Source organism: Glycine max, chromosome 13 (genome assembly GCF_000004515.6).
Source record: "Glycine max cultivar Williams 82 chromosome 13, Glycine_max_v4.0, whole genome shotgun sequence".
Classification (NCBI taxonomy): Eukaryota; Viridiplantae; Streptophyta; class Magnoliopsida; order Fabales; family Fabaceae; genus Glycine; species Glycine max.
The window spans coordinates 43,590,172-43,601,057 of record NC_038249.2 but is presented as its reverse complement, the minus strand read 5'-3'; the positions used below and the strand labels follow the sequence as shown (position 1 = coordinate 43,601,057).

The 10,886-nt window shown below is 30.7% G+C and overlaps 1 protein-coding gene and 2 non-coding genes across 4 annotated transcripts; 2 read left to right on the top strand and 1 right to left on the bottom strand.

The window, feature by feature from the left end:
• The first annotated feature begins 544 nt into the window (after positions 1–544).
• On the top strand, positions 545–3,563 carry IQD49 (protein IQ-DOMAIN 49). 2 transcript variants are annotated; one of them, XM_006595056.4, is made up of 4 exons: positions 545–684; positions 1,667–2,018; positions 2,433–2,639; positions 2,737–3,563. In XM_006595056.4, the coding sequence occupies exons 2-4, from the start codon at positions 1,689–1,691 to the stop codon at positions 3,340–3,342; spliced, it is 1,143 nt and encodes a 380-aa protein (XP_006595119.1). In that variant the 5' UTR covers positions 545–684; positions 1,667–1,688; the 3' UTR covers positions 3,343–3,563. The 2 variants fall into 2 exon arrangements, with proteins under 2 accessions (XP_006595119.1, XP_040864486.1); XM_041008552.1 differs by lacking the exon at positions 545–684 and having other exon boundaries at positions 1,031–2,018.
• A 2,015-nt stretch (positions 3,564–5,578) lies between these two features.
• Positions 5,579–5,652, top strand: TRNAI-AAU (transfer RNA isoleucine (anticodon AAU)). Its single transcript has one exon. It is a non-coding gene; the product is annotated as a tRNA-Ile (tRNA).
• Positions 5,653–6,751: 1,099 nt separating this feature from the next.
• LOC112998965 (small nucleolar RNA snoR135) lies at positions 6,752–6,892 on the bottom strand. Its single transcript, XR_003264144.1, has one exon. It is a non-coding gene; the product is annotated as a small nucleolar RNA snoR135 (small nucleolar RNA).
• Positions 6,893–10,886: the final 3,994 nt, after the last annotated feature.

Sequence of the window (10,886 nt, the reverse complement as noted above, 5' to 3'; positions counted from 1 at the left end):
GGTATACGCGTGTTCTTGATTAGCTTATTTTAAAAAGTGATTATTTTCTTCATAAACTGAAGTACTGAACCATATTTTTTGTTACCCATCTTCTTCGAGCATTAGTTTTAGAGTTTAAATGGATATATGTTGACCAAGTAAAAATCAGTAGTGTGACTTTTATAGTTATTATTAAAGTAACAATCTTATTATTCATTTTTTTTTTATTTGATAACAGTCTAAAAATACTTTATACTTCCTTAAAAAAACATTTATACTGTGAATACATGTGTATAAATAACTCAATCAAAACCTCACAATAAATATGTATAAATAAAATCGCACAATAATATCGTAACATCCCCGTAAATTCATAAAATCACACAATAATATCATAACCCCCCAAGATTGATTCAAAATTTCAAATACATAGCAGAATAAATTGCAATAAAATTTGAATAAAAATCCAACAGCCCAGATCAAACAAACATGATTAATTACGTGCTATTAATTTTGTTTAGCCCAAGAGAGTCAAAACTTAAAAGCTTTGGAAATCCGAAGGGGGGAAAAAAGAATCTAGAACTGATTGCATTGGTGATGAAAATTCCATTGACAACTCCATTCCTCACTACTTTTAGAAAGGCCGGTTTCACCCGAGTGTAGTTTCAGGTTTTGTGGCAGAAAGAAGAAACTTCAGCGGAGAAGGTAAGGATGTATCATGTATGTAAGTAGAATGGTCTGCAAGAAAAGAAAGTTTTCTGCAATCACTGTTGAAAGATACTGCATGGAACTGATAAATCTTTTTTCCATTCCAAGAAAGAAACTGAGATCACAAACCCATTTTGACCCATTACATGGGACCAAAAAGATGATACAAAAGTTCCCTTTTAATGGCTATGCTGATGTTTAGTAGTACAGCAAAAGAGGTTAACCCAGCGTTGAAGGGTTTGAACCAGAAAACCATCATGGTTTTTTTGTCAGTTGGTATCTTTTATTTGTAGCAGTACACGTTGGAGCAGTAAGACAGAGAGGAAAAATGCTAGAAAACTTTTCAGTGGTAGTAGGAAAATACAAGCAACTGGGAATTTAATTGGCAGTGGCAGTGTCTATTGTAGGTTAATAGTGACCATTATTGGAGTGAGTGAGTGGAAGAGATAATTAGACGCTCTTTCTTTCTTTTGAATTTATGACTTTGTTAGGCTTTTCCCAGTTATTATTATTACTTTTTTTCGTATACAATTTAACCTTTCCTTCTTTGTCTCTAATTCTTGTCTCTCATCTTCATGTGTGTCAGAGGTTTGTTCTAAAAAAAATACACATCTCTATCCTCTTTCATTTATTTGTTTTAAAAAGGTTTGATGCTGGTTATTATGATGATATAGTATTATTAATCTATTCCTCCAAAACTTACTCTCATCACTTCTTTGTTTGCAACCTGTAGCATACATTCTGCTAGATTTTTTTGGATGCTTTCTTGCACTGAATTTCACCCTTTTGCACTTCACTATTTTAAACTCAAAATTTCATCAGTTCCGGGTGTCACATTGCAGTGAGCACCACTTGTATTCATTCTGCTACTACACTTGTTCACCTACATTACATGTTCCTTCTCTCAACACCCAGAGGGAAATTCATTTGACTTTGTTCACATTTTAGTTTAAATTTGGCATTTTTTTTTTCACTCCAGTTAGTTTAGTGAGAGGGAAATTATGGGCAAAGCTACAAGGTGGTTGAAGGGGTTGTTGGGAAAGAAGAAAGAGAAGGATTACTGTGGCTATTCAGGCTCATTGGATCTTGACAAGAGGGAAAAGAAACGATCGGAGAAGGATGAAGTGAGTCACTTTACTCCAACCAGTGTTACCACCTTTGACCGTACTAGGTTCAGATCCTTTGTTGCCCAAAAAGAGAATGTGAAGAACAAGCACTCCATTGATGTGGCTGTTGTGAGATCAAAAAGCTGTGACAGAGGCACCTTGCTTATTGGAAGCATGCAGGGCTGGGCTGCTGTGTTGATTCAATCCTTTTTTAGAGGTTATTTGGTATGTCACCATTTTGTCTCCTAAGGAAGTTCAAATCTAATTGGTTTTAATACTGCATTTTTGTTTTTACCCTCCTTATATGATGATGTCTGTTTACACAAATTCCATTTGCTGAATTGCATTGTTCTAGTACAAGATGTGATTTGCTTGATTCTTACTCCAAAGCACTTTTTTTACATCATTAATGAAACAGTGCCTTTTTCATTTATGGACCGCTGTCAATTCCTTCCTCATTTTCACCTAATGTTTTTAATAATTTAAAATTTTCAACTCATTTGCTTAAGGCTGATAATTTCAACACCTACTACCTCTTCAGTGTTATAATGTATGATGCAAATGTTTTGTTACGCTTTGGCTTTTAGTATGTTCTATCAGCACTTCAATTCAATCTTTATTATAATTTGTTGCATTCAGGCGCGTAAGGCTCTTAGAGCACTCAAAGGATTGGTTAAGATACAAGCTCTTGTTAGAGGGTATCTAGTTCGAAAAAGGGTTGCAGCAACTCTTCACAGTGTGCAAGCTATGATCAGAGCTCAAGCTGTAGCTCGATCCGCGCGAGCTCGTCGTTCCATGGACAAGGAGAATAGATTTCATCCTCAAACTCCTTCCAGAAAACACGTGGTAGAAACTTGTTCTACTTCCATCCTTCATTACAAAATGACTCTCTTATCCATCAACATTAGTCATATTTTTTATGTTAATATTTTTTCTCTTGTAGCAACGGTTTGATGAAGCAAGAAATTATCAATTACCCAATAGAAGGGTACCTATATGCTGTAAGGCACCCTTTAATAGATTTGATGGGAGTCAAAAAGTTGTTGAGGTTGACACTCACATGCCACATTCAAGAAGTAGGAGCATTAACACTGCAATGTCAGAATGTGGAGAAGACTTGAACTATGAAGCAATGTCATCCTCTCTTGGTTGTCCAGTTCAAGGTCGAATCTCACTTCATGAGAGGCAACACCCTCAAGAGTTTGAATGGCTCTTCAACGTTGATGAAGGTAATAACAAGTTCTCCACAACACACAACACGCCTCGTTTACAAAAATGTATGCTACCAGGTACTCCAGTGAAGAGTGTTTGTGGAGAAACCTTCTTCAGGAATTGCTCCAATTTCCCTAACTACATGGCTAATACTCACTCTTCTAAGGCCAAACTAAGGTCTCACAGTGCTCCAAAGCAAAGGCCTGAACTCAAGAAAAGGCTTTCAATCAATGAAATGATGGCAGCAAGAAATAGTGTTAGTGGTGTGGGAATGCAGTGGTCATCATCCAACCCGAAAACTCAAGAAGATTACTTTTTTTTTGAAAGGGTTATTTAGGCATGCCGCGTCAGTTGGAGAATCTAAGATGAAAATAATAATATTGGACAATGAAGTGAAGTGGCTACTTTTAAATTTCTTTTTCAGATGTTCTTAATAGAGTGAGTTTTCTTTCGCACACTTGCAACAAACGATTACTCCTATTAAAGATTAAAGAACCTGGTTTGGTTTTATTTTATCACATTATGAAAAAGAGTCAGAAGACTTTGCATACTTACTAGCATCATGAGTCATGACCTGTGATATTTATGAATGGATATTGTTTTAAAAATTTAATCATTTCATTTTTTGTATAAAAAGTTGAATTACATCTTATAATAAACATCAACAAACAAGAAGATAAGACATATGTTAACTTATTGGTTAAAATGTATTTTTTTTTCTCTTTATTTTTTTAAATTTGTGATTTTATTTTCCTTATTTGTTAATTGAGATATTTGATCTCTTACTTTTAAAATGTTTGTAATTTTAGTAACTCATTTTTTAATTGAGACATTTTGTCTCTCATTTTTCAAAAATTCGTAATTTTAGTTCTTGTGATCAATTTTACGTTGATATGTATACTTTATAAAACATGTGTCTATTTATTATCTATATGAAAAATATTTTTTAAAAATTATTTAATTACTAATAAATTTATTTTTTAAAAATAAATATATTGTCAAGTTTAAAATTGAAAAAGATGGATTAAAATAACATATTTTTTTAAAAAGTGAAAGATAAAATATCTCAATTAAAAAATAAGGAGATAAAAATGACAAATTTTTTAAAAAAATGAATAATAGAATGTTTCAATTAAATAAAATTACAGATTAAAAAAAATAAAAAGATAAAAATTACATTTTAACTTATCTTATTTTTTAGCGAAATAAGTTAACTAACGCTCTCAGCAAGAAATAAAAGATAGAAAGTTGTTATTGTTGATTGTTATTATTTATTATTTATTATTATTATTATTATTTTGTTGGAGAGAAATAATCTTTAAAATTTTTAATGTACTTGTAAAATAAATTATAATAAAAAATATTTTTAATTAATATCCTTAAAATATTAGTCAAGTTAGATTCTCTTAAAAAAAAATATTAGTCAAGTTAGATTCTCTTAAAAAATATATATTTAAAAGTTACGGACATAATAAGTAATAATCTTGTGATTTAAACACGGGATCAAGAAATCAGTTTTGCGTACGTTCATTTTTTTTTTGAAGGCAAATAAGGTATATATATTAATAGAAAAAGAAGGATATACATCTAAACAAAAGGTGAAGGATGTACACTAAGGTACTATACAGAAATATCCTATCTCATATATACTCCAATAATAACCCAAAATCAAAAGAGTGCCTTTCCAAAAGTGTGTATTTTCTGAAATATCCATCATAGACAGACCAGAGGATTCATGAACCAAGATGAGAACTGATATCCCACAGCAAATCCCTTTTTATATGCTATCCATTGCCAGGCAATAGATTTAATAGCCATCAAAATCCCCCCTGGTTCTGGCTCTTCGCTGTTGAAAATCACACTGTTTCTAGCATTCCGTAATAACCAACAAGCTGCATGCCAAAAAACCAATTTGATCCTCTTGTTCGTGGCTCCCCCAATAGAATGACCCATTTGATCGTATAAGTGATCAATGTGTCGAGGCAAAACAGTGTGTATTCCCAACCACCTAAATACCTGGTTCCAAATAGCTGATGAAAATGGGCAAGAGAGGAACATATGATTTTTGTCTTCAACAGCATCTTTGCAAAAAGAGCAGGATCGAGGGAGGTTTCGGATGATGATACCACGCTTTTGTAACTATGTGGCAGTTGGTAACTGGTCAAAGAGAAGCCACCATGAGAATACTAACACCTTATAAGGAGCGGGCATTTCCAAACGTGTTTTTTGTGTGTGAGGGAAGAACATTGCCCAATGATTAAATTGCATTTGTTTCTATTAATTTTATTAAATAATAATAAACAATCAATTGATTGGTTGGTTATAAATGATTAATGTGTTAAAGTTAAGATTAAATTATTTAGGTACTCAAATTTAATTTTTGATAAAAATAATTATTTATTTATGTTTTAATTAAATTTCAAATTAGTTAGACTTTTTTTTTTCTAATGAACTAGAGTGTTAAAGAATAAAATAAATATTCCCACTTTTGCATTCAACATTAGGTATAAAACAACACATATCATAAGAAATAGATAGTAATATTGCTATATAGGAGTTTATATTAATAAATTGGCCTATTAGCTCAGCTGGTTAGAGTGTCGTGCTAATAACGCGAAGGTCGCAGGTTCGAGACCTGCATGGGCCAATTATTATTAGTTTTTCCATTATAGCTTTGTTTGATGCACATTTTTTCCTCAGTAGTGGTGTTTAACATTCTTCTTAACAGAGCATAATTTAACAGATTTTATCATTCATACTCTGTCCCTGTATGAAGTGAGTGAGACATAAATGGATCAATTGGTTCACTTCAAAACAACTAAATGACCAAAACTAGACTAAACCAGTCAACTGGTTCAATTTATTGTAATTTTTTTGAGACAATTAAAAATTAAATATTATAAGTATTGATACATCTTTAATCTCTCTTTCGAAAAGGATACATCTTTAACCTAATATAATAATTGATAATTATACTAATTATATTTCATTAATTTTTAATTATAGCAGTTAATAAATATTATTACAGACAAATTTAATTTGATTTTCTTAATTGCCAATATCATAATAAATTCTAAATAACAAAATTAATTTTTATACCATGAAATTATAATATGATATGATAATTACAACAATTATACCTATTGCCTTCAATGGTTCTATAACCGGTCAAAAACCTAGGTTAGATAATCCTTTAATCAGTACCCACAAACTAATGTTGGCCATTTGATTTTGTCTTCCTTGCCCTTGTATCTTGTTTATATGTGTCTTTGTTAAAATTTCCCCGTAATAAAGTTTCGATTTTTTCCAAGTTACGCTATTAGGCTATTCAAGGCCCACTATGGGTCATTCTGATGGGACGAAATGAAATACCCTGAACATACTCATTATCTCCCATCGCCTCTGCATTCACAGTTTTCAAATCTTGGTCCACAATTCAAATATGAAAACATGAGGGGATTTTGAAAAATTAAAACAGTAGAACTATTAGTGGTATACTTTTATGATTTAAAGGATTGGCAAAGCCCTAACACAACAATTACATGTTCCTATTAGTGAAATAATAACAAATAAAAAGTGTAAAATTGCTTTAGTTTCGCTGACATTGGCAGTTTCATTTTTAAAATTAAACACCCACAAAATGTAAACGGTATAGGACTATATTCTAAGTTAACTTAATCAATACGATTTTTTTTTCATAAAAAAAAAGGTAAAATCAGAGGGAGGGGAAGGGATTGAGAAGATAGAGATGTAGGGAAAATGATTGTTGTGATTTCAACAAAAGATGAAAACACAACTGCCCACTTTCTCAAGACAATATTGCAGGGAACTCTTTCGGAAGAGTGCATTGATTGTAGCACAACACCGATACACACAATCCCCGCTCTTCAAATATACAAAACCAAAACCTCTGAAATTTTAAAATAAGGGCTACACTACAGAAAGAAAACAAGGAACAGACATAGCTAAATAAGAGCCACATATGTCAGTCATGGATGAAGTACGATGGCTGCCCCTGTGTGTGTATATATATAGGGAAACAATCAAACCCTAAAGTGCCTGAGAATATCAACCTTTACTGGACCTTGGGCTTGGAGTAAATATATTTAATGGACCATCTCAAAAAACTAAGGCCCATGTTATTCTCACCCCATATTTCTATTCCCACTCCCCAGTAACTTTTTTCTGGAATTTCCGATCCTACTCTTTTTTTTTACTTTTCTCTCCCTCTTTTAAGTTTTAACCATTTTCTCTTCTTAGTAAAAAAAAAAAATTTCTTTTCCTCATGCATTGGAGGCACATTATAATAGTCAAATTCAGTTTATTTATTTAATGAAGTCCATTTTTAACTTAAATTCAACTCATTTAGTTAATGAAATAATTTCAACAAATGAATTATAAAATTAAGTTTTAAATTATATTTGAGTTGATTCAGTTTATTATCCGTCCTAAGTTCAAATTCCTTTTTTTTCAATGCATTTTCAATTTTTGATGCTTCAATCGGGATCCCATCCCATCTGACCGTACTCTCCTTTCCTACATTTGTAACGTGCTTACTGTGTCACATTTCATTTTTCACCGAACATGAAAATCTGTAGTATACAACATTGCTTTAAGAAACATCTAAGTGATCTAACCTTGTGCCCCCATCCCCTAAAAAAATTCTAATGCACCATTAGATGCTTTAGTGAAAACGTTCACCTAAACAAGTCCTTGATTTCATACGACCTACACATTTTGCAATTTCACTATCAATTATAAAGTTTACCCTGCTAATTTATAACGTGATTTCATACGCACCAACTGCTCTGACCTCATGGTTGTTGCCTCTCAAGATGCGAATGCCATATTCATGTAACTATGATCAGGATGGATCCACTTGAGACAATGGAGCAATTATCTTTGCAGACTTTTAAAATCCTCTTAGTGTAACATACAAGTGTAATTATAAATTATTCTTGTAATATAAAAATTTAATTTATTATAAGTACTGTTCCCTCAAAATTTTGTATATAAGTATTCCACCCACTATATAATATTTTTGGATCCGCAGTAACTATCATGCTCTTTGAATTGTTTTAACTTCAAATGGGAATGGGAAGCGAAAAATATTTGACAGCAATAAGAATTCAGAAAATGGTAATGCAGTATTTAACTAATAAAAAGAATGAACTAAAACACAAATGCATTATACAAAAAAAATCGAATTAATCAAAACATCGGGACAGAATACTACAGTACAGACAAAATGAACATGAAATATAAGCTTTTTGGTTCTTCGTCAGAAGATTATTTCAGCAATATCCAACTTGAGTACGTTTCATTCGTAGGCATGGAAAAGTAGGTGCACATGCAAGGCGGAATCGAAGAGGTTGATAGAAAAGATCTAGAGCCCCTGCTCAATCAAATAATCTCCCGACCTCTAAACGATCATGTTGCACTGTCCTCGGGTCGGAGGTTCCTCATAAATACCTATTACCAGAGCTTGATTAGTTTTTTTTTAACGGTCATCCCACCCGCACCCTGCACAATGTAACATGCAAATGCAACCCAATAAATTAAATTGCACCGGTTCATGTAACATTTATCAGAAATAGTTTGTAAAACTCAATTATATCACTGAAAATTAACCATTATTATAGACACTTAATAGTCGTTTAAGACACTGACAATTAATTTCGATACTAATTGATTGTTGTGGCTCAGAGAGATCGTTATCTATAAAGGGGTCGATCAGAAAGGTTGAATAAAACATCCTAGAGTGTCAAATTACCAACACATTGACTCTTACAATGTTAGCTAGAATAGACACTTAAAATTTGAATTTATTAATTTTATTTGAAAAAAGTGTTCTTAATAAAAAAAGTTGTTGATTATTTTCAAAATGTCATATACGATTGGTCGTATAATTGTGGTTATATAGATGTTTTTTATGATATATCTTTAATTATGAGTGTAAGAAAATTAGTAAAATTTAATTATTTTTTTGATAAAAAAATAATTGATGCAATTCCGAATGAAATAGGTATTACAAATTTTTTTTATGGGAGAGGCTATCAAATATGTAGGAGGCGGGCGAATTTCTTCATATATTTTATTGTATATATTCTATATAGTAATCTTTATACTAATTTGGTATTTTTTATTTACTAATATTTAAATTGAAACAAATAAATATTTATTAATCTTATTAATATTGAACTTGGTAAAAAAAAAGGAGTTTAATAACTAAAAAATAAGATTTTGAAAGAAAATTCTTTGAATACTAAAATTACGTATTGAATTTGGATTCTTGTATCCATAATTCAAAAAGTTTTTGTGATTATTATCGAAGAACTGAACTAAAAAATAGGTAGAGCTATGAGAGTTATTATATGGGGTCTAATCAATGCTAGGTTATTACGGAATAAAAGAAATGTTAATAACATATTCTTTATTATTGATTAAAATTTATGAGTCTGACATGTTATTTAATGACTCTCCTGATTTCGCAGTTTTTAATAAGTTTCAATTACGCATATGGTAAAACGAATTGGATCAACAAATTTCGCAGTTTTTAATAAGTTTCAATTACGCATATGGTAAAACGAATTGGATCAACAAATTAACTCATCAGCTTATTATCAGTGTGACAAGACTTTTGAAGTTATTTGAGTAGTTGGGACTTGTCACCCTCACTTCATAACATTGGCTTTTTTTTAATTTATTTTTTTATTTTTAAATTTATGTTTTAATTTAAATTATTTAAATATACTACTTTATATTTTATTTTTCAAAATACATGACTTTTGAAGTTATTTGAGTAGTTGGGATTTGTCACCCTCACTTCATAACATTGGCTTTTTTTTTTAATTTATTTTTTTATTTTTAAATTTATGTTTTAATTTAAATAATTTAAATATTATATTATATAAAAATATTTTTTTATTAAAACATTTTTTATTTAAGAAAATGATGTTATTAAGTATAATTATTTTTCTTATATTATTTAATTTATACAAGACTTAATTGATAGTAGACTTTGTTTGATAATATTTAATTTATATAAGATTTTTGAAGAAATTAAAATTCTCAAATAACAATTGAAAATAATAAAATGAATTTAAAACATAATAAACAATAAATAATAAACTAAAAATAACACAATGTAATAACAATAACAATTTTAACATGAAAATGATAGAAATAATTTTAGTTTGAAAGGTGTCGTGCATTCTTGTAATAGTTGGATTATTGGTTTGTTAAGAGTAACTAAAATGTCTATTGGATAAAAACTTTTTCAATAGTTAGATTGTTTATCAACTCTATTATTTGATATGCAATTAATTTTTTTAATATTCTATATGAACTGACGGTCAAAAGAACAAGTTTATGCTAAAAATCAACGTTCAAAGTTCTATTTTTAATAATTTAAATTAAAACATAAATTTAAAAAAGCCAACATTTAGAAGTCAGGGTGACAAATCCGAATGTACTTCCTTTCTAAATAAATAAACAAGGCCCTCCGCGTCCTTTCTTAATAGATGGAGCAATCCTCACTCGACAGCTCGAAAGCGGATCAGTACAAACCCACGTGATCCATATTGTTTACGTACCAGGCGTGCTTCGTCGTACCCTGACAACTCCTCTTTCATTGGCTTCTACTTGTCTTTTACTGGCTTATTTGTACCCAGCTTCATGATGGAACTCCCCTCGGCCAATCGTCACTCGACAGCAGCTCCGTCCTGTATTTTAAAAATATTGAGAAAAAAATGCTTGTTGGGTAAAAAACCCATTAATTAATCACCTCTCTCCGTACCTTCGTTATTATGCATATTTTTAATACATTCGTTTACATTGATGGAACAAAATTAGACGAAAGTTTAATTAAAATGCACTTTT

What these genes read in the sequence shown, in the direction of transcription:
- IQD49 (XM_006595056.4), top strand. Translation starts at nt 1,689, where the DNA reads ATGGGCAAAGCTACAAGGTGGTTGAAGGGGTTGTTGGGAAAGAAGAAA. An exon ending in CCTTTTTTAGAGGTTATTTG is followed by an intron (nt 2,019 to 2,432) that starts GTATGTCACCAT and finishes TGTTGCATTCAG; the next exon opens with GCGCGTAAGGCTCTTAGAGC. An exon ending in CTCCTTCCAGAAAACACGTG is followed by an intron (nt 2,640 to 2,736) that starts GTAGAAACTTGT and finishes TTTCTCTTGTAG; the next exon opens with CAACGGTTTGATGAAGCAAG.